This window comes from Rhopalosiphum padi, chromosome 2, assembly GCF_020882245.1.
Source record: "Rhopalosiphum padi isolate XX-2018 chromosome 2, ASM2088224v1, whole genome shotgun sequence".
In the NCBI taxonomy this organism is placed as follows: domain Eukaryota; kingdom Metazoa; phylum Arthropoda; class Insecta; order Hemiptera; family Aphididae; genus Rhopalosiphum; species Rhopalosiphum padi.
In genome coordinates, this window is record NC_083598.1 from 50,546,175 (window position 1) to 50,571,411 (window position 25,237).

Below are 25,237 nucleotides of genomic sequence, written 5' to 3' on the forward strand. Positions count from 1 at the left end.
ATTTCTTGATAATGTATCATTATTATAAATGAAAATAATATATTCAATTTCAGTAAAACATCACGTAAGTTTTATTAATATAATATAATATATCAGTGTAACAAAAAAAAAAAAACAAAAAGATTACTATAATAATTTACAAATTCGAAGTAACTGTAGGTCACAAGAGCGTTTAGTAGTCCTCATGAACGAGTAAAAAATTATAAACTATTTCTAGAATAAAACAATATTATCACATGTATTTTTTCTTATTTATCATTAATTGTTTTGGCCTATGTCTGACATACATAATATTTATTGAATACAAAAACATAAAATAAAATGATAACCCAGTATTGGGTATCTATTATGAAGTATCTTCATTCGACGAGCAATATTATTATTAAATGTTGATTAGCATTAATAATAATATTATATTACCATTATATTAGGAATATATTTTAAAGAAAAAAAAATTATAGTCAATATGTACGCTACCTTTTACTTTAACAAAATAATTACAATACCTATTTGTTTTGAATCAAATGTTTTCGTTCATACTTTGTTTTTATGTAACAATAATAATATGATTTACACAATATGAACTTATTTATGAGTATTGTATGTATAGTAAACTTAATACAATAGGACAATTAATAACGTACTATAAAAACTATTTAACTTAAAACCAGATGGTCATCAAGATGAGAGATAGATTAAAATACATAATACATACAATATTTACTTCAATTACAAACAGAAAATAAATCAAATATATATATATAATGTTTTCCGGGTGACGAGACTATAAAATTGGTAAATATTATGCTGTTAAAAACTACATATATGAATTTAGCTTCTCAAAATCAAATATATTTAGTGAGACATTATACTATAAATCTTAAAATAAATATGATACAATACAATGATTAGTAATTATAAACACATTTCAGATAATACGAGTTAGGTATTTTGCTCAATTATAAAAAAAATAATAATAATAATACTAAAGAAAAAAGAAAATAAATCAGTCTTAGGTAAACTTCTCGTCATTCATTTAGTTTGATAACAAACACTTGTCAAAAATTGAATTCATATCATAAATATAAATCTCAAATCTAACAATATTTTAAACATACATAAGATTCCAGAAAACGATAATAGCTGCGTTAAATGTGCAAATGCAATGCCTAAATGGTTATGCAATTTAAATTAAATATTATGATAAGGAATTCATTAAATTCAGTTTTTTTCAATATTCTTCACAATAGAAAATAGTATAAAATAAAAATAAATAAAAAATTATGGTTGAAAAAGATCTGTATGAATCTTTAAATGTTATACTTAATGCAATATAATAAACAGATCTACGAGTTTACTGTAAAATCAAAATATGTATAATTTTCAATTTCAAGTACTGGATACTTAGAATAATAATAATAAGTGATTTATTTAAATGTTTTAATAATTGGCCACCTCTATCATCAAAAACTAACAAGACAAGTCCATCCTAACGAAAAGTTTATGTAGTATGAAAAAATTTAAATATATAAATATTATATTATGTATACTTGATCAGTAAATCATGTGTCATATAAATGGACTCACAGAAATGGAATTAAATGAACATCACAATCTTTCAATTGATATAAAGACAAATTATTGTTGGAGAAGAAATAATTTGTAAAAGTATAAGTTGATTTTCAGAAAACATAAGATCATATATATATATATGTTTTTTTTTTTTTAATATCCCCTTAAGTAGAAAGGGCAAACCATATGCAAATCTATTACACAAAATAATTAAAAGAGAAAATTGTACAAAAATGGTTCTAAAAATAAATATACATTATAATAGTAAATGCTACCACAGACTATACGTCCATATGTTTGGAAGGCTGTTGTATTATAAATGGTTCACTCCACATTCTTCTTAAATCACCCTAAAAATTATAAAAAAAAATGTCAATTCATTTATTGTAATTTACCAAAAACAAAAGTTTACTCTTAATGTTAGTATAAATATCACCTTTAAATAGGCCATGGTCAAAAGAGGTAATAGTGTAAACGGAACTAGATATAGTAGGGCTGGTTGGGCTGCTTTAAAAATCTCAGAAGACACTGTAGCGGTAACTAGGCCCAGAAAGTATCCAATTAGCGAACAGTGGAAATAACTATAGAGAACAAAAAAAATTAATTATGTTATCATATTGTTTTATACTGACATTACAGTTTCATAGTAAAATTATTCCTTGCCTTATTCTGCCTAGATGCCTTGGAGGTGGAACACCAGTTTCTCCGAAATGTAGAAGCTGAGATTTCTTATATGCATCATACCGCATCACAAAACACAGTAATAAACCAGGCATAACCTGCAATAATAATCAACCAATATTGATAAGTGTTTTTTATAAAAATACATAACAAATAAAATATCAAAGAATAACTCACTATATCTCCAAGCCCAAGCATTGAAAACCGCCCATTATGAATACTGGGAAATACTAATTTTCCAGGAAGTGATAACCTTGGTGCTTCTTTGGCAACTCCACCAATGTGTAACTTTCGGGCCACTACTCCAACAGGATTCTCTGCCGACCTTGTTGCCACCTATTTTAATAGAATATAATGAACACAATAAGTATTTTAGCAACTTTTAATAAAGGTATAAGTAATGCTCACTTTGACCATAACGTTGGTGTTAAATATGTATGACGAGAAAAACACCCAGAAAACATCATAGATCAAAAGACCAGTCAACAGAAGAGTGGACACTTTAAGACTAGGAAGTCGGACAAAGGCAATAAATGCTACACAGAGTCCCATTCCCATTGCTACAAAAATTGAACAATTATTTCTTTAGTACTTACTACATTGAATAATCATTTTGAAAAGATTCTACAAATACATCAATATAAAAATAAGAATTGTATTTATAATTAAAAAAAGTGTTATTTAACATTATTGAAGCAAATTTATACTCTTAAATTTCAATTTCAAATTATCATTAAGAGTTAGAAGAAAATTTATAAGTAATTATTGTATACTATTTAGCACTTACCGTCCATTAACAGCCAATGTCCAGTCAGTACCCAGATACAAACTATAAACAATGCCATTGAAAAAGAAAGTAGCTCAGCAGTTGTAAAACGACCACATATACCAAAAGAGATCCTAAAAAAATTTTTTAGTTAAAATTAAACAAAATAAGAGTGTTTTGAAAAGTAAATTTACTTGTTTCCATCCGAGCATGGATTAATTATATACTGACACATGGGCAGTAGGAGAAATGCCAACGCAACGGTAGCAATAACTGAAAACAATAAAGATAAATATATGTTTAAAATATGATTTTCTACAATAGCAAAAAATAAGAGGTAATAAGATATTTGTAATGTTTAGTTGTATACTAATTTGCTTTTTTATTTTTGTTCAAATTACAATTTGTTTTATTGCTCAAAGACAAATAAATGTTACATAAGTATTGGGAGCGATGATTTGTTGTATTTTATAACATCAACATATAATAACTTAGATATAAGTTTTTATGTTTTATTTCCTTCAAAGGTATAATTTGATCATACAAGTTTTTAAATACAAAATCTGAAGAAATTTACAAGTCATTAATTTTTTTAGATTATCAATTATATTTCTTTAAGACGCAAAACTTAATTAGAACAATTGGAACATAAAAAAGCAGCTACCATATACCAAACAGTAAAGGTAGACTTAAAGTAATCAATTTAAAAATATTGTCAAAATCCAACCACCTATAAACTTCATAACAAATTCAAATTTGTTTTTAGAACTTTATTCATAATATCATTATTTAAATTGGTATATTGAAAATAAATATTTTTTCATATTTTCATTCCTATATTATGTTGTGTATGTGCAATAAATACCGTACATTTATGCTTATAATCTCCGTAATAGTAGGTAGATAAAATAAAAATACCTACTAAGAAAACCTGATATGTACAAGTTACAATTTAGTATGTATGACATAATCCTATAACACATGATTACTGTACTTTCTATTTTTTATTTTCAATATATTATTATTATTAAAATGCTTTTAATAAGATTAAAAGTAAGTTAAATAATAATTAATAATTAAAATTTAGAAAATCGTAAAATCAAGTTATTACATAAGGTATATACTATAACATAGGTAATATAACATGATGCACTGAAATAGTGAAATTGTACATAATATTTACTCAATACAAGAAAATATCAGCTTACTTGCAGTGCATATTGCAAATAACATTTGCATAGAATCAAAGAAGAAAAACATGACTAACAGTGATATTGAAGCTCCCAGAGGCAAACACAAAGCTTGCATAGTATCCAGTGTTTGAACATCTAGAAAATAAAAAAAACAATTTATTAATCATGAATATATATTAATGATATAACAAATAATTTACAAAACAATACCATCAGTTTCTTTGCATAGAGTCCAGAAAATTGTTCATAAGAAATTAAAATTATTGTATTCAAACAATAAAATAAGAAATAAAAAAAATATTACCTATAACTAATTTTAACAAATACAATAGTTTATGAAATATTTGTATATATTTTATGGACACTCAATGTTGTAAAATACTGAAATGAAATTATTTTAAAGCATGTTAACCTTGTTTTCGCTTACTAATATCTGTTAAGCACACAGAGCTTCCATTGGAGCTCTTAGATTTTTCTTTTTCTCTTTCTCTAGCTTCCTGTTCCATATTTAAAGATCTGCAATGTATAAAATATAATAACAATAATAAATATATTGTAAACAAAGTTTGGAGGAAATATGTAGGTATATTAACCTGAAACTGCCATAAACAATTAACAGAATAGATATCAAAAATGTAGAGACCCGAGATGAATCCATTATTGTATATGCCCTGAAAAGAATTGTTTAATTTAATTTTATTATATTGGTATTTATTTTTGATAAAATGGTAAATAATAGTATATCTTACCATTGGTAATCTACTTGGGAAGACATTTTGGAATTCGCAATGAAATCTTCTTCTGTAAATACAAATAAGAATTTTAAAATACAAATTAATCTTTTATAATTGTATAAAAAATTAAAATATATACAAATAACAAATCAACCATTTCCAAACTGTAATCTGTGACACTCAGAGGATCAATAATATTATTATTAAATTATTTACATTATCATGTTTAAAATGTATATAATTTGTTCAGCATACAAAATAAGAATGTTTTTGTTTTATAGTTATTGACCCACCACCACAATATGTGCATATCTATTACTGTTTGGCACATTTATATTTTTGACCTATATAGTTTAGTTATTAAGTATTGAAAGGCGTTGATAATGTTTTTTCATCTAGGAAGGTTCAAATCAAAATTTGAAAACTACCTGACTATAAATATAATAAATATTAACTACTAATTAAACTAACTACAATAAAATATGGTGTTCCTTATGAAAATTTCCCTTTTATAATTTTTGTTAGAAAAAATATATACCTACTATATTACCCAACTATAATTTTGATTAAATTAATAATTTAAACTAAAACAACATATTCCTTATTATTTTGTGATTTTTATTTACAAATCTAACAAACAGAATGAGTTTGAAGAAATTTAACTTGAGTGCATTAAGTATAATACCTAATGTTATTAAATATATGTAGTTTTTTTTCTATTGTACAGTAACATCAGAACAAAATAGATAATGTAACATAGAAACCCTACTATAATGACATAAAAATAGAAAAAAAGTAATACTAAAATTAAATAGGCTAAAACAATATCATTATATCATTACACATTTATACTACCTATCAACAAGAATCCAAGCCATATAGGTAGTTTCTTGGGGGTTTACCTCAAAGTAAAGAATATATGAGTTTACATATCATAAAACAGATATTGAATAGACAATTTTTTTTTTTTAATATATTCATAAGTTAATAGAAAATGGAAACAGGAAAACTAAATGGGCTACATTTTAAGATTTTTAAGGTTTATAAAATATATGAGTGAGTACTTTAAAATTCTTTTACAAAAATAATATAATAGAAGTAATATTTCATTGTAATTTTTAAAAATTAATAAGCATTCAAGATATAAATAACTCACTTACAAGTTGAATATATAAATATTATAATTTTGTATAACTGCATATAGTAATCAAGATTAACAATCATAATTAAGGATTTAATTAATAATTATTCTTTACTAGAGGTAGGTAGGCACTTATTTTAAAATTAAAACAATGTTAAGTAGGTTAATGTTTATTTAAAAAAAATTTCTGAAATCCTACATGTTTATAATTTATAAGCACAATGTAATTAGTGAATAACGTAAGTAAAATTAACACAGATGATTAAATTATTATAAAACAAATTGTATTTAATTGTTTATTTTTATGAATTTAATACTTATCAACAATTAAGGAATATAAACCATATGTACCAAAAACAATATTATATTGTTTATATGTTTTATGTTTTATTTGTTTGTATATTGTTTATTCATATTATCTCTAAAATAATAATTAAAATAAATATACAATATAGACGTACAACTAACATAAAAATTATCTAATAAATTGTATTTTATTAGGTAGGTGTGTCAGTTTTTTATTTAATCAATTTTGATAGAGTTTATTTCCAATTTGGTATTATATAACAAGTCATCAACCAATGTCAAGAAATATGATTAAATGTTCACATAACAACAGTTGAATAGTATAGAATTGTTCAGTACAAATGAAAACAAATAGAATGTATTATCTAAATTTTAAATTTTTACAATATTACTTAAAAATAATAAATATACCTATTGCAGTATTGCTAAATGAATAAATACATACTAAAAAAAAACATTTGTAAACCAAATAGTAAATAAGGATAATTGTGTCGATATTAGGTATATAATTATTAATTACAATAATACTACAAATTTATCAACATTGTTAAGAGGACGTTATACCCGCATGTGTTGTTTCTGTCTTACTAATGTAGATCATAGCAAATTTTCGTTCAGCAGAACACATTTTGTGATGTTAGCTTTAATACTAGAGTAAATTTACCTATTATCAAATTTAAAGGTAAGAATGTTACCTGGGATATCTCATAGGCTTTTATTGGTATTTTAATTTTTAAGTGAGTTATGAGCATTTTAAAGTTTTAATATTTAACATAACCAAAATAAATTAAATAAATTAAAAAATTAAGATATCAATAAAAGCCTATGAGATATCCCAGATAATATTCTTACCTTTAAATTTGATAATAGGTAAATTTACTCTAGTATTAATGCTAACATCACAAAATGTGTTCTGCTGAACAAAAATTTGCTATGATCTACATTAGTAAGACAGAGACAATACATGTGGGTATAACATCCTCTTAAGAATGCTTTTTTGTGTAGTGATTGGTTAAATAATAGTTTTAGGCTTTGGAAATAACAGATAGTAACTAATTTAGATTTTATAGGGTGTTTTAGGTATTTAATTATTTAAGATAAACTATGTTTATAAAACTATTATAACATTTAAAAAATGTGTATAAATAGAGCTTATCAGGAAATATATAGGTACGAAAACCTACAAACTAGGTACCTAATCTATTATTATTTTAATTTTGCATACCTTAAGGTAAAATGTTTAAATAACTAGTATAGTATGATTTCTAATAACATTATAATGTTTTGATATTGGGTTTAAAAGTTATTATTGTACACAATACCAACTAAAAATAAATAATTTATAGAAATATTACTGAATGGCTTACAAATATGTATTAGTTTTATTTTTATGTTCTTAATTTAATTTCTTAATATTTTTGCCAATTTATCTTTTTTTTCCTGTTCAACCAACAACAGAGGAGGCTCTGTGTGAAAAATACTACTCCTAAAGGTACTAAAGGTTCCAATTTACCTATATTTATATATTTTGAATAAAATAGTTTAAAAAATGATTGGTTAGGAAAATAAATAGGTAGGTAATTAATGATTTTTCTGCTTGTTTTCAGTAATAGATACATTCAATAATTTCAAATTAACTATATGTCCAAAAGAGAAAACAGTAAACACTATTAAAGCTTTTAAAACTAAATACTACCAATAGGTACTTATTGCAATTTTTATACTAAGATTATCAAAACCCATTTATTAATGAAAGTAGACTACAAATAATTGTCTCACCACGGGCATGATTGTTATTATTATTACTATTATTATTTTTTTTTTTTAATGGTATAGATGCGAATGAATAACCATAATTGGTAGGTAACTAAAAAACTATAATAGAAAAGTGACCAATTTGCTTGTCAATCATGCAGAAAATAATAATTGGGTTGTTCAGTATTATATTTGGTACCTACATTTATAAATGTGCTGAAAGGAGACATTTATATACTTGGAGAGTGCAAAGTGTAAGACAACATACACATAATCTGTGATTTTGTATTTGTGATATTAAGCCTTCGGGTTCAAAAATAAAATGTATATAATTTGCACTCAAACCACCAATACGCTAGTGACTAACTGTTAAGACTTAAGGCGAATATAATTTATCACAACAACCTCGAGAATAAGATTTTTAATTCCCGGCAGTGCTTGCTTGGTCCAGCAGACTAGTAGGCATTAGCTGAATCCCGTCGCTACCGTACTACGATCGTTGTTTATCAGGTATTATATTAATCAAACGTGAAACACTTACGCGCGGGGGGGGTTTTATGGTTGGGCTATATTATTGTGATCGCAGAATGGTCGATGCGATTTGCGGTGGCTAAGACGTCGTCGGTCGGCGTCTGCTGCTCATCGATTTCCATCCCGTCACAAGTCTTCAGCGGCGGCGGCGAACGAACACGGACTTTGAAAAACTATACACGGGACAACGCGAACCGTCACGGTCTCTTCTCGCTCCGCGCCACTAAACAACGACCCGACCGATGACACTCGGCACTCGGTATTCGCGTCCACCTGTCGTCACGACGAAGACCCGACGACGGAGAAGTCGCCCGAATACCGAATAACCGTTGCCGTACCGGTCATCACGCGCGCGGCCCGTTCGCTCGTCGTTCCCTTTATATTTTCGCGGAAACCGAATGAATCGTAACGCGAAAACCGCTGGCGGGTTGGCGAAAATTATTTGCGTTACGAACCGCCGACCACACCGGACATTATGATACAAAATGTGTGTTAAATACTCGACGACGAGGGCGCCCGCGGCATATTATTATTAAAATTATTAAACGTCAGTTGTTGGCGAGCAAATGACGGTCGGTCGATCTTTTGTTGTTATTGTTCTACAGCGAGAGCTGATGCCGTGCGGCGTGCGTGCGTGCGGACGTAAATTTGGAACGCGGCCGCGGACACCACGACTACCACTGCAGCAGGAACAATGTAAAAAAATGTAAAACGATATAAGTATAATATAGTGTACCGTAGTACGGTGTCGGACGTACCCAACTAGAGCGGACAGCGGTAGTGGTGACTGTCGAGTGGTGGAGGCGGCGGTGTGGGAAGTCGGCGAGTGGTGAAGGTAGCGGCGACGGTGGAATGGTGAGTGGTGGAGGTAGTTGTTCCGCGGCGGAATGGTTGTCGACCGCGGTAAGGGTCCTCTGCGGGCGGTGTGGAGTGGTAGACGGTGGTTGTCGGAGTACAGTCGCGATCAGCACCGTCCGTGTCGCGGTCTGCCCGGCGGCGGTGCGGGGGAGTCGCATAAGTGCGCGTGCGTTACAACGACGATGTTATCATAATATTATTATTGTGCATCGGGTTTAGTTCGGGAACCCGGTCGCCGGCAGATGGCGCGTCCTACGTTGTCCGCGAAAACCGAATCCTCCAGCTCACGTTTATTATTGGTACACCTACTCATGAATAAGGCTCGAAAATTAATTTTTTTTTTTCAAAAAAGATTAAAGATTAACATTTTATTAAAAAAATACATCATGTTAAAGTCTGTGTAATGTAATGAATAAAAAGTTATAAGAAGTATAAAGGACATGTGGTCTTGAGCAAAGGGAGTGTCCAGTAAGTATACCACTTTAGAGTTATATTTTTATGAAAAATTGATTACCTACCTAAAATCTGTTATTAAAAAATGTATTATCAAATGATTCGTTTTAAAATTGATTTTAATTATAATACATTTTAGATAAATAATACACAACAAAACGATTATTTATTCTTCTTTAAATTTGAGAAAATTACCTAAAATTAAAAAAAAAAACTTTAAAATTTCAAAAATGAAAATGAAAATTATTTTTACTGGTTTGTATGTTTTTGAAACAAATGTTTAGGTAAGAAAGAATCGTCTAAACTCTAAGACGTTCAAAAACAAAAATTAACATAAATAATAATACGTACTATTAAGACATTAAGTAGTAATATTTAACATGAGATTAATGATTATTATATTACATACTTTATTTTCTATAAAACGAATTTATAATATATTTTTTCTACCAACACCGGACGGGCAACGCCAATAGTATAGTAATATAGGTACCTAATACTCATCCTAATCATCATAAATACATTTTATTTTATTTTCATCATCATCATCATAAACGTTTTTTGACTTTCACTCATTGGGTTATCAGATATTTTTAATCTATTTTTATTTATATAAATATAATAAATATTTCATATTATATGATATATCATTGTAGTATAAATATAAAATAATATAATATAGTCTTTTTTAATTGAATATTCTTGAATTCTCCGAAGCTGCAGGTATAGGTACTTCATTATTTTTTCATTAGTAGCCACAATAATATTTTTGATTTGTGAAATTACCTTATTCCAGTAATTTTATACGCTCTTGATAGTAACGTGGCGCTGATTAAAATTTCAGTTGTAAAACGCTTTGAACTTTGTAAGTATATTACCATTATAACCAAATTAAAATTTAATGTAAGCCGTGATCAAGTTATAATAATGTAAGATTATTGCATTTTGCTTATAGTATTATATAATATTATATTTTTATATATATTATTGTTATTTGTCGCTAATTTAAAAAATAAAATTGTTGGTTTACGGCGTTTCAACCGTCAGAAGATAGCAAACTGAGAATACTCGGTAAAATATTAAAGTTTATCCTGAACCCCCAATTCACGAACGTTCAGGTCAACAATACATTTTCTATAAATATGAGAAATATGACATGTGTACGCAATTCTAGTTCCCTTTTCTATATTTTGTAAATGAGACTATTAGAGTTTAAATAAAAGTAGTATGAAAGTAATTTAATTGGAATTAGTATGTGGAATAGTACCAGTATAAGGGGTGGTGGTACTGGCACATAGCGATTTTTAAAATGTGTTACAAGACCAATCGTGGTTTTAACCAATATATCATTATATTTATTCCATTGTGTCGATACTTGCATTGAACACTGGCTGGAACTGTTATCAGCTACTGCCACTCATTGATTTCCAAGTTCGAACTATTATTCCTCAAAAGTCAAAAGTCAATATTCATTATTGATCAATTATAATTAATTGTTTTCATAACTTTATATAATATTTTAAAATTATTTTATGATGAGTAATGAGTATGATGGCAAGGACTTTCATGCAATAAAAAATCATCAAATATGCATTTAAAAATACAGTATGCACCTATGCATCAAAAAATTAAAAATATGCAGTTAAATAATTCCTTTAAATAATTTTATAACACTAAAAATTATTTTTATTCTTTAAATAATTAAAATTGTTTTTTATTATATTATTATATTATATATATTATTATTTATTTTATTATACAGCCAATTCAGGATCTAATTCTTATTATTCTATACCTAATAATAAAAAAAAAATGTAGAAATAATTGTTAAATAATTCTCAAATATTTATTTATTATTTAATATTTTTAGAATTGCACTGATTCATGAAAAATATTTACCAAAGTGCTTGATTTTCGATAAACTATCAAAGTATGGACTAATAACTTAAAATATGCTCTTATAATAAAAAATATGCCCTTTAAATCCAAAAATGTAAAAGTATGCACTAAAAACTTTGAGTATTTTATCACAAACGTCGTGAAATGTATTTTGTACTTATCAAGCATACGATAATGTTAACCAGAAAAAATATGCAAATGCATAAAAGTCCCTGCCCTAGTGATGAGGGTGATGGATGATGATTGTAATAAAGATGTAAATTTTACCATTTCTGATTGAGGTAAACAAGAAAGAACAATATTTTAATTAGCTTCTATACATAGATGCATACATTGTGCGAAACGTATAGGTATAAATTTAATACCTTTTAATGATTGTTTATACTATACTACTATAGGTAGTATACTACTAACGACTCCACTCTTACGCTACTGAGTCTTGAGTTTTGAAACATGACTTATGAAAGGTATACATGTTCTATCCTCTATAGTCTATGTACATTACATTATTTTTGATGGTTTTTTTTATTTCTTAGGGGAACAAATAAATCTATTACTCTTGCAGTACCTACCATTATATTATTATAATTTATATTGACATTTGACACCAGTAACATACTGAACAATTTGCAGACCTGAGGCAAACTACCATTTGACTACCCGTGCAGCCACAGCTTTTAATCAATGATTTTTTACTTAATTGTATAAATATTATTAAAAAAATGTTATCACCTTATAAAGTTATAACGTTTCATTACCCGATACCCACTCACTCATTTTGGTCTTGTGGTGGTTGCAAAACAGATTTTTCACATTATTTTTTGTAATATATATAGTATATACTATATATACTACATACACACTATGCAATAAGTACCTCATTTGAAATCGATGTGTATAGGCCACAATTCGCAGTTATCTAACAATTCTATCATATGTAGAAGTGTACCTATACCTGACTGTACCCATATTGGTACATATTATATAAAATACGATTTCACATAATTGTCTTAAGTTATTGGTATTATTAAACGAAACGCTCTATATATATCCTCACCAAAATATTTATAGTAATATTTATAGTATTTATATTTATAGTAAATAATAATATTAAAACTATTAAAATATATATAAGAATATTTGTAAGCTATGATAACCCTGGGTCTCCACACGAGTTTTTCTCAATGAGGCCCAATAATCTTTGTAATATTAATTTAAATAAAAATAAAAAAATATATAATGACATTTTAATAAAAATATAAATAGTAATAACTTTTTCTGATTACAATTACAAAAATAATTAAATCTGGTAAAACGGTAGAGGTAAATACTGTAGTTATTAAATGTACTTTGGGCTAAAGGACAATACTTATATAATATACCTACATAATAAAGTACCAGAGTACCTATTGGCTATTACATTTTAATAGTTCAAATACAAAACATTTATATCATAAAGTATAAAATATAACTTTTTATGTTTTTTCTCCATTTTTTTTATAGTTAAAACAAATATATGTTTACAGTGCTAATTTAAAACTTTAATATTCATAAATATATGTAAATATCATATTTATTCTAGAGTAGTCCCAAGTGGCTGTTCATCATGATGTTGTAGACATAACCCTAAGTAAAGTATTAAATAAACAGGTTAAAAAAAATGTTTTAGGTACCTACTAATATATTTTAAGGTGTATTGGAAAATGAGTATACATTGAGTATATTCATAACAATATTTTTGAAGAAATGCATATTTATGAATAATATATAAATATTATAATTAGTATACGGTTAATGGCAGTCTTTAAGTATATTATTTTATTATCTGTTTTAAATTATACTGTTACCTGTAATCCACCACCCCAGCTTGAGAATTATATACCATATAATTATAAATCTTGTATAATTAGATAGCCCACTGAAAATATTTACTGAGAATAAAAATAAATTTATATTATCCACACATTATGTCATTATATAAATAATTGTTAATGACGTATTGTACGAGACCTATGAAGGAATCAACAAATGTATGTTTTTGACTAATTTTCTAACATAGCAAAAAAAATTATTCTGAGATTCATTTTAGGAAAATATATGGTGTACACTCAAAACGTGATTTACCAATATATTTCTGAATATATAGTAACTCAACCACCTTACTCCTCCAAATTCTCAAGCTTCTATATATATATACTTATGGTACGCTCTTCCTTAGTAATACTCATATTTATTAAATTTTCAAAAAGTCCATAGTCATATCCAGCGGTGGATTGGCCCACCGGGATACTGGGAAAGTTCCCGGTGGGACAATAGTCGTATTATAACTCTGGGCCGATGTACTTTGTAAGTGGTATGCCTGTCACACGATAAATTTTCGGGCCAAATATTTTAGTCAATCCGCCAATGGTCATATCGTATTATAAGCTAGTATGCCACTGTTGTAGTCTTAAATGACATAATATAATATATATTTCTGTCATATTATTTTGCAATAATTCGCCTCCCCTACTCGTTAGTTTTTCAATATCAAAGAATAGTATATAAAATTGTAATTATAAAATTATTAAGGATTATTTTGAAATATCTGATTATGGTAATTTCAATTAAATTAAATATTAAAACATTTTAAAAATTGACTTTTTATTTTTTATTTAAAATTTTTATTAGAAAAATTACGTGTCTATATTGCTATCATTCACGATAAACATAAAATTACGATGACATTTTTGAAATCTTGTGTTTAAATAACTAAACATGAATCATGCGCATCTCATATAAATATTAAGTTTCAAACTTTTTCCTTTTTAGCTTCCTCTTAATTTTCGAGTTATCCCCTAGCTTTTTAATTATGATATAGCTATTATACCGCCTATGCCGGTCCACTTCAAATAGCAGTTAGCTCTCTTATGTATACTTACTATACTTACTCTTAGCTAATTATTAATCAAGCTTCTTATTATATAATTAAAATGATAGATATTAGGTATAAATGCATGATTATAATCATGAGTGTGTATATACAAATATATATAGTACCTATAAACTTTAATATACAAAAACTTTAAACATAATAATAATAATTCACTACGCTTAACCAGAAGTATATCGTATACAATTTAAGCACGTGTGTACTGCGTATAATATGATTCCGACCAATAACCTTTAAATGCCGGTTATACTATATATTTATATTATTATATATGATTTGAATTCGTGCGATATTGGTCATTCTATCATAAAGATAGTCCCTGTGTGTAGTGTGTATAATATACTATAATATTAATATTATTACGCGTACTTGATGATTGTTAGTGGTGAATAAAAAAAAATTACAACGTGCAGATATAATAGGTGGGTAGCACTTAATGGGTATATTATAATTTATAATATGTGATATATGTGAATAATTTTAATTATAAATTATAATAGTGAGTAGGTACTTATATTGTAGACTTACACAGTGAACGCATATAATATGTGTACAGTGTCGTTCTCAAAAATGTGTGTACCCACGCAGCGATCGTTATTGCAGTGTACCTACCTATGGTAATATAATATATTATTAATTTCAGTGGTCGAAGTGGTTCAAAATAAATAGGAGGACATTAACATTTCGTAAATATTCAGTAGTTCAGTACGTGCTAACAGTTAGCCACAACAATTTTCAATCTAAGAGTACAATTTTTATCATAAACATTTTTAGTTAAACGTTGAACAAAATTAGATATTTAAACGAAGAATAACGAATAACGTTTTTAGTTATTTAATTACGATTTGAAAATATTATTCGTAGGTACTTGAAACTTTTAACTTTATATTTTACATATACATATAACGAAATAACACACAATAACTTTATAAAGTGTAATGTTTTAGACTAAAATTTTTTTCCTATCGTATTACTTGTATTAAAAATTAAAATAAATTACTTTAATATAACACCATTAAATATATTTAGTAATAAAGGCTGACAAATCTGAAACCATCTCCTCTCAAAATTGTTTTTCGTATGTAATGATTTGCTTACTGAATTTAAATTTAATGTATACCACATGTCCACATACGTTACAATGACTCACTTAATAAGCAGGTACACTCGATACCTACTGTACAGCAGAGCAGTTTGCCCTATTACCCCCATTTTTTATATTTAAATATTAAAGTTAAAAATGAAAGGAAATATATAAGAATCAAACGTTGAAATGAAATGTAAATTCATAAATATTAATGTTTTTTTCACGGGATGATATGAATACTTTTAAAGTATGCCCGAAGATACAAGAAATCTAAATTTATATACGGATTTGGTGATGTAAATTACTTATATATGTGTACTTGGCTAATGTTTGGCTCGAAGCCGATAGTAAAAATCCCTTAATACGCAATGCCGCCGAGTCAATGGAAACATTTTGCTATTGCTAACCCTGCAACATATAAACGTATAATATAATAAATAATAATAATATGTGGTTATTATTATTGTTTTCTGTCGTGTTGACTGCGGTTTATTATAATATTATGCATAATATACCTACATAATATTATTATGCGTACAAATTCAAACTACAATGTCTTGCCAATTTTTTTTAATAACATCATCGCGTAAATAAGTGCATTTTGATTATTTTTTCGAAGCGTAAATGTACTATTATATCAATTTTGAATTCTTTAAGAAAATAGCGATAGATTTTTATTAAATGAATACGTCATGTGGTGCGTGCTGACCAATTCAACTATAACCAATCTAAATACGTATTGTATACGAAAGTTTGTTTTTACAAACCGGTCGGCACAGCTGTCTATCTGTAAAAATGTATAATAATATACACTTTAAATTATAATAATAAATTGTATTTAATTGGCTATAATATAAATCATTTTGTATAAAAAGAAGGCAAAAATAGCTACAGATTTTAAAAATTGAATTCGGGCGATACCTTAGCTACATCTAACTTGACAGTGATATATGATCTGCTATAAAATTGAAAACAAAAATTATCCACGGACAATTCTCGAAAAGTGTAAAATTTATATTTTCTTTATCTATATACATATACAGAGTGATTCATCAAGCATGCTCACTCCAATTTTTTCTTTCATAATAATAATAAATAAGTTCATTAAAAATCAAATTTTTAAGTATTCTTGACGAATATAATATTTTCAATTATTTAGATTTATTATACCCACAACCATATATTTTGAATTCATTATAAATAAATGGGCCTTTTTTTCTTTGGTAGATATACTTAAAGTTAAATAAGTAACTCAAAAACTACTTTTTTGAATTTCGTTTTAGATACATCGACATTTTAAAAAAAGTGATCTAATTATAATTGTATAGTGAGAAAGATTAGTTCTCGTTTGAAAAAAAGAAATTTCTATCGTTACAGTACACTACTCGAATAGTATAAAAATTAATTTATTAAAAATACGTTTCTTTGAGTGAAAGATTAGTTCTCGTTTGAAAAAAAGAAATTTCTATCGTTACAGTACACTACTCGAATAGTATAAAAATTAATTTATTAAAAATACGTTTCTTTGAGTATACTCTTAGAAATTCCAAAAATTTATAATTTGATTGAATTTATTATTAAAGGAAAATTTTGGCCATATGATGTGCATATGCTGGACGAAATACCCTGTGTATGCTTAAGTATGAATAATTTCATCGTTGATTGTATGAACAGAACTATTTATAATCAATGGTAATACGATCGGTGCAACCGCGGCCTATATACCATCACACATAATATTAAAACATATTATTGTATTATACCTATATAGTTGTGACCAGCTATAGACCCGGAATCAGCTCCGATTGTAGGTCGTCAACGATCTAGTTTGAGTTTCCCCCTCTGTTATACCCGATTTAAATTTAACTCGATATTAATTACGTTTGTAAGTCTCGCCAACACTAATAACAATACGAGAGGGATTATGATAATACGTAATATAATCTATCTATTCTATCATAACTGTATTCTGTTGCAGTTATATTACTTATATTATATTCAAGTTGCTGTATTATTATACAGGTATTATACTGTAGTAGGTTGTAGGAACCTACTCTTCATAATAATATATACTTATGCCTTTTAATTTTCAATGGGTGAGATATCTATTTATTATTCAGTGGTATATAAATTAACTGCAACGGCGGCTGTTTTATTCATTAAAAAAAATGACGGCTTTAATATGAAAATAACAATAAACGAGTACACAATGATTAGGTGTGTTATTTCCGATTGCATCACGTTTCGTACTAAGAATTAAAGTCTATAAAATAGTTTTTCATAAATATATATTTACAAATAATAAATTAATGTTGAAAGATTAATATTGATTACTAAAATGTTTAAATCATCAGAGTCGCCAGCTACAGTGTATCTTCCAAATCCATAATCATGAACTTATTATCTTCAGTACACCAAGTTAAGTAAATCGAGAACTACTCGTTCAAATGTGTTCGGATCAAAATTTTCAAAAAAGTCACCTGATAAACAATTTTTAGATAAAAAAAAGAGTGACTCATTTAAAAAATAAGTTGGTATTGCCATAGGATGCTCCTTAAATAGTTTAATAATAGTTAAATACCTAATTTAACTGATTACGTTTTATAGTTTTTATTTTAAGTATTATTATTTATTACTATATTCATCAGTTATATCGATTATTATCAATTTTTTTTCTTCTGATCGTTTAGTCTTAAAATAATTATTGAGTTGTAATAATTGATAGTTAGAATCGTATTAAAAAATCTAAGTATTTGAAAATATGGCCTTTAATAAGTGTTTATGAAAGATTCAAAAATCAGAATTTGAATAAATTAATTATTCAAGGAAAAATTGAGATGAGTATACTTAGATAATCACTTTAAATAATTGTTATTTTGATAAATTATAAATATATGAGTTTGTAACTATTAAAATTTATAGGACATATAACAATAGTATATAATATATATAATACATAAATTTAGAATATTTCATACTTATTTTCTTAGAATCAACATTGGGCATTTGATCAATAATCTGCTATTATTGTTATTTTACAATCGTCGTCACTCGTAAAAATATTTGAACGATAATTATTACGGACGCGTGTATTTTTTGTATTATAAAAATAGCTACCCATCTGTACACAAATATTTTTGGAATGCAAAAAAATAATCTAAAAAAATAAAAATTCAAGAGGAATTCATTTCTCTTCCTTCCTCTCCTCGCTGTAAATGAAATACTCTCATTTTAATCGATTTAACATGATTATACAGATTAAGAATAGCATTTAAAAAACTTTAAATTGTATAATTTAACATTGTATTCTTTTCTCTTATTACAACTTCTTGAAATTTGCGTTTTGTCTAGTATATATAATTATAATATGTATGCTGACGTATAATAATTTATAAATAATACATAATTATTTCTTCTACTTAGATTTTATGAAAAGGACATTTAAGTTTAAAAAATATTTCGAGTAACATCATTTTAATTACATTTTTAAATAAATCAAAATAATTACTGTAATTATTCTGTTAAAGAGTGTTAAAATAAAAACCATGGTAAAATAAAATAATTTTAGCAGATAATTATTATAATATTATAATAGTATTATACAGTTTATTATTTAAAACTTAAATAATATGAAAGTTAATATTATTTGATGTTTATACTGGTAAAGTAACTTTGAACTTTGAACTTAATTTTAGTTTCCTATAATAACTTAACTTACCCAACGTAATTTACTTAATGACTAACAAGTTAAAAAAAATGTTAACTATTTCAGCTGTAATATATTGTGTAATAATAATGCTGTGATTTCCACAGTTTGCGGTGTATATCTTAATTATATATTATGGATGATACTTGGATAAAATAGACCAGCAAAACGGCTACTTTTTAACAAATAAAAATAACATATTATTTCTGTATTGATTTTAATGGCCTTACGTATAATATTTTATAAATAATTTAAAATAAAAAAAGGATCGAAAATTGAATAAAATAATTAGCAAAACAGTTTCTTTCTATAACGTAATGTTATATTATGATGGCAAACTAATCAAAATATGTGTTTATTCTATTTTATCTGTGAATTATGGTTAAACATATATGTATACAATACATACATGTGTAATATATGTACTTACTACTTTATTAGCTTGCGCGGATTTTCCAACCCTAACAGACCTAACAGCTTAATCACGCAACACCCGCAACTAACTAAATCGTTCACTTATATGTTATATTCGCGTATATAGTATTCAATATCAGTATACAATATGCTGTGTAGACCCCGATTTACATATTATGTTATAATATCGTTGATTATAAATACTATATAGTCTTGTAAATACAGCATTAATAATCAACATGCAATAGTATAGTTATGTATCATGCAAAGGTTATAATAAACACCCTCCACAATAATATACCTTTATCTACCGTTTTACCGACTAGACCGAAATTTTGACAACGCGAATATAATTATTTCTTGGACGGGAACTGCAGGGTGCCAGGAAAGGACTAAGGAATGCAAGATGGGTGTATTGTTGAGGGTAATCGACAATCCTGTTGAAATGGAAAAGGCTTATCTTTATTCGTTTGTCTATATTGTATTGTTTTGTAAATAAATATAAGTATTTAGAAACACGGTTCAGAAAATACTATAATATACATCTATACAATATGTTTGATGATGAAATGCATTTTTTACTATCTTGTATAGCGAGTATGCCTGTATTATTAGGTACCGCCTACCGCCAAATCAAAAGAATGATATTTTTTTTTTATATTTTGCATGTACAGTTTATCTGTGTGTATGTTTAAGCATGATCACTGAAATGCAAAATATATTAAGTATAAACTGTATATTGATATTGTAATGCAAACTGCAAACCTTATATTGTGAATTTATGACTGTAGTGAATTGGTATAAATATAAATATAGAGTTAATGAGTAAATGGCTTCTATATCTGCGATATTATATAAATCTTTAAACACGGTAGAATGGAATCCCCTTAGTAAATATTTTTAAGAATATGTAAGGTTCCCATTTAGACAGTTCAGGTATTTGAAAATATTATTATAAAAAAATAATTTATCCAAAACATAAAAGTTGACTAGTAAAACGAGCGTATACCGTTAAAAATTTTCTAAGTGATACGTATATAATATATATATAAATATACAGTTCATAAAGTTAATATATTATTATGTGTATACATTTATTTTATATGAATATATAATACTTTTCTATCTATATAGTATATACCTATTATCTGAAATATAAAGCATTTTGTATATTGATGAATTAAAAACTGCATATGGGCTGTTTCATTGTAAAATTCAATTACTATTTGAGTGTTTACCATATTATATGATGTAAGGTCTTTTCAATCGTAAAGACATGTTAATTTTAATTGTATACATTATAATAAATTATACTTACCAAACAATGTACATAAAAAAATACGAGAATTATAATTGAAAAATTCTATACAACTTTGTTATGTTCACCTTTATATATATATATATATATATATTAACCTTATTTATATAAATAATAATTGTCCATGTATAAATGGCGCTATTAAACTATACAATAATAATGTTATATTGAAAAGTTATTATAATTTTACGATAACTTATCATTCTAATAACGTATAATGAATTGACAACTGTTTGCATATAATAAATTTCAGTAAATAAAATGCATTTCGTCTTCTCAATTAGTCATGTTTATATTTTATAATATATATGTATTAAAATGATGGGTTATTATTCGCCGCGAAAGTCTACATTGTGATTGTAGTTATTATATACATTTTATATTATATATATATTGCGTTTAGTGATATTTTCATACACCGGACACCACTTCAAATATATACAATTAATGTGCAATTAATCAAAAAAAAAAAAAAAACAATTCTTTAAATAACCTATGAAAATTATCTAAATAATGTTTTTTTGAATACCTACCTATTTATTTGAATAATTATTTAGATAAAAATTTGACTAACTCTGACTAGGATAAATACTATATACAATTTATTTTTGATGTAAAACCATTTATTAAGGATTATTATTATCCAGTATCTTTAATGAATAATGGCACGCAACTATTCGTTCGATTTCAATTTAGATATATCGATATTTTCAAAAAACAACTATTTCCTTAACAGATATTATAATAAAAAATTGTGGTTTTCGCATATTAAAAGTAGAAGTTTGTACAGAAAGATTAAAGTTTGTCATAAAGTGGGTCATACACTATCAGTTTTAATAAAAATTTTAACCGTATAAATAAAACGGATAGTGAATTGTTGAAACCGATAAAATGAAATTGAATGAACAAAATAAAATAATTTTGATTTTCGCCAGGTTTATGTTATCAGTTTATCCGAACTGATAACAAAGTGTACGTGTGTGTGTGTATGCAACTTTTGCTTTTTTGATATTTTTCTGTTTTGGTGAAAATTAAAACGTATATACGAATAGAACGACCGTGTGGTTAAACGGTTAATCGGCTGAAACGATAAATAAAAATATATATTAGTATATTTGAATGAAAATATGGTCTATAAGTATACATTAGAAAATCCTTTTAATCTGAATTCGTGGTGAAATGTAAAAAAAAGTGATATTATTTCACTTCCGTCGAAACAGCAATTATATATAGATATACTGGTGAAGAATATAATATACAGTCGTGTATATCATATATACATCTGTATAAAGATCTAAGTCTGAATTGCGTGTATTATATGTGTCTAATGGCATGGATATTTTTTTAGTATCAGACGAATATGCTACGTACACATATATTATAATTATATATTGAGTGATTCATTTAGCGTAAGATATTCATTATTTCAAAAACTATTAATTTTTTGGAAAATATTTTTTTACATTATTGTAAGTCGTCAAAAAATAACATTTTTTTTACTTTTTATATCATTAGCATTCTTAAAATTTAATGACAGCACGCATTTTTAATTTCTATGTTTATAAATTTAAGTATTTAAATTTTAAACGAGTGAAGTGAAGTGGTACAGAGATATCCTGAAAAATGTTGATTCGCATTATTCATCCGTTCGTCTAAATTTTAAATAATATCAAATATCAATAATTAATAAACTACTTGTACAAAATTTGATTTTTATAGACCAAAACAATCCAAATAATATTCTAACAAAGTATGTCATTCAAAAAAGCGAAAACCTTAAAAAACGATAAAATTAATGAAAATTATTTTTTAAAAACGTTTTTTTATAATGATATCGAATTATCCACAAGAAATATTTTCAAAATTTTAGCATTTTCTGAATTAATGAGTGTTATGTAAACATGGATTACTCCGTATATTTATATATCATTTATTTTTTTTGTATGTAGGTATATAACTATTAACTACTATAGCTACCTAATATGAAACCCATGCATACGTATACAGTTTTTTACCTTTTTCTCGTGTGGTATAGTGGTCTGGGGGGGGTCTGTGTTGTGTGTACTTACATATGAGAATTTATCAAAAATATTACATTCCGCTGTCATCGTTCTCCTTTATATGCGTACAACATAATACGTGTATTATTCGAGTCTGTATGGAATATATACCTTATATCTATACATATTTATCTATATATCTATATATACCTACACATTATTTATCATAATATCGATTTTAATATATATATACCGTACAATACATTATTATATTCGCCTAGACTATACCTATATATAATAATAATAATATGCATAAATGTATAATGCATATAATATAAGTTTTACATTCGAAGTAAATATATAGATTTTCGTTGAAAAACTCGCCAGCGGGGGTTTTGAACTACGTTACGATGTACCAATACATGAAGGCCGAAATCAAAATCGCACGATAAAAATACTATATATCATAGAAGACTAGATAGCTGATAATAATACGACTATATTATGTGAATTTTTCAAACTTCTTAATTCCGTCCATTTATTAGAATATTAACGTCGTTTGTAAAATGTCTACATTTCCATGACGTTGTATTTAATATGTCCGTATAAATCTATAGTAGGTATTTTAGGTACTAAAATGTAATCCCATCCCTTCTGCGCTTTACATGAGTTAACGAAGAATTGCATTTAATATAAAATATAACTTAATTTTCCAAAATCGTATATAATAGGTACAAAATTCATTGTTCAAATGAAACTCCTTTTATTATTATCATTATTATTGTTATTTTATTGAAATTTTAACTAACTACAATATTTAATTTTTATTTAATGTTTACATAATTCTAAAAATACGTTAAATACTGCAGGAAACTAAATTTGGTCTTTATTTTATGTTATATTATAAATACCTGTATTGAAAATTCATTACATTTTTTAATACATGTTATGTTTATATAGCTGGTAGTTGTGATCTATACAGGTGGTATGTGGCTATCACAATATTATATAAGTATGTGCGGCCACTTGTTCAGGGAATAAAGAACGCTACCACCACCTTTGAACACAGGCACGGATCATAGGGGGCAAGGGGTTACCCCCCTTGTAGACTGTGGGATGCCTATTTTCGGCAGTCGATAAAATTCATTGTCTCGCCAATAGCGTTTCGGCCGTGTCCGTTTTCATCCCCCCTTCCATCACCATGTAAATATATTTTGGACCTGCTAGAATATCATGGTTTTAATCGTTATAAATATCAATAGAAAAACATAAATGATCTACCTACAATGCGCAAGTTATAATAGCTAGTTGAAAAATATTCCATACTAGACATGGACTCAATATATTATGTATATGATTATCATCAAACCTATCAGGACATTATGGCATTGACATACAATATTGTGGAGATTTATCAGCAAATCCATCATCGAAATAATTTAGCGTTATCAAAAGGCTACATTACAGTTGAATTCCATATAGTTGAGTCCCTAATTGTTTAGTCGAATTAAGTCTGGTTATATGTATAGTAGTAGACAGTAGTAAATATATTTTAGTTATATTTAATCTTCGTTTTCTTATGACAGTCGACAGTGTAATCTAATCAGTTAATGCAATCATAACTTATTTACAAAAATTAAGAAATTAATTTTTTTTAAAGTTTATGAACTCCTATTTTTAAATCTAGATATGGTTAAAGATTTTTTTCGATTCGGATTAATTTTTAATTTTCCAGAAAACAAATTGGTAGAAGAGTTTGAAATTTATATTTTAGACAATTATATAACCATAGTCCATAGACGCACTTTTCCATCCGTACATGTTGGCAAAAATTCAAAATATTCATTTTCAACAATCATAATTACAAATACAGTATGTATTTATTAGTATT

The 25,237-nt window shown here is 26.5% G+C and overlaps 2 protein-coding genes across 14 annotated transcripts in view; one reads left to right on the plus strand and one right to left on the minus strand.

Annotated features, from left to right (window-relative positions):
- Positions 1-47: 47 nt before the first annotated feature.
- LOC132919497 (signal peptide peptidase-like 3) lies at positions 48-9,456 on the minus strand. Of its 2 annotated transcripts, XM_060981160.1 has the most exons (13): positions 9,438-9,456; positions 8,690-9,359; positions 4,962-5,013; positions 4,806-4,883; positions 4,625-4,728; positions 4,228-4,347; positions 3,214-3,292; positions 3,041-3,153; positions 2,662-2,813; positions 2,431-2,589; positions 2,236-2,351; positions 2,009-2,153; positions 48-1,922 (listed from the first exon to the last, which is right to left on the minus strand). In XM_060981160.1, the coding sequence occupies exons 3-13, from the start codon at positions 4,985-4,987 to the stop codon at positions 1,854-1,856; spliced, it is 1,161 nt and encodes a 386-aa protein (XP_060837143.1). In that variant the 5' UTR covers positions 4,988-5,013; positions 8,690-9,359; positions 9,438-9,456; the 3' UTR covers positions 48-1,853. The 2 variants fall into 2 exon arrangements, with proteins under 2 accessions (XP_060837143.1, XP_060837144.1); XM_060981161.1 differs by lacking the exon at positions 9,438-9,456 and having other exon boundaries at positions 4,640-4,728; positions 8,690-9,431.
- An 84-nt stretch (positions 9,457-9,540) lies between these two features.
- LOC132919501 (uncharacterized) overlaps positions 9,541-25,237 on the plus strand; it is a 41,358-nt gene continuing 25,661 nt past the window's right edge. For 8 of the 12 annotated variants that reach the window (XR_009660642.1, XR_009660635.1, XR_009660643.1 and 5 more), the window contains exon 1: positions 9,541-10,005. The gene's annotated coding sequence lies outside the window, so the exon portion shown is untranslated. The remainder of the gene's footprint in view (positions 10,006-25,237) is intronic. The other 4 variants (XR_009660637.1, XR_009660640.1, XR_009660644.1 and 1 more) reach the window with 3 other exon arrangements.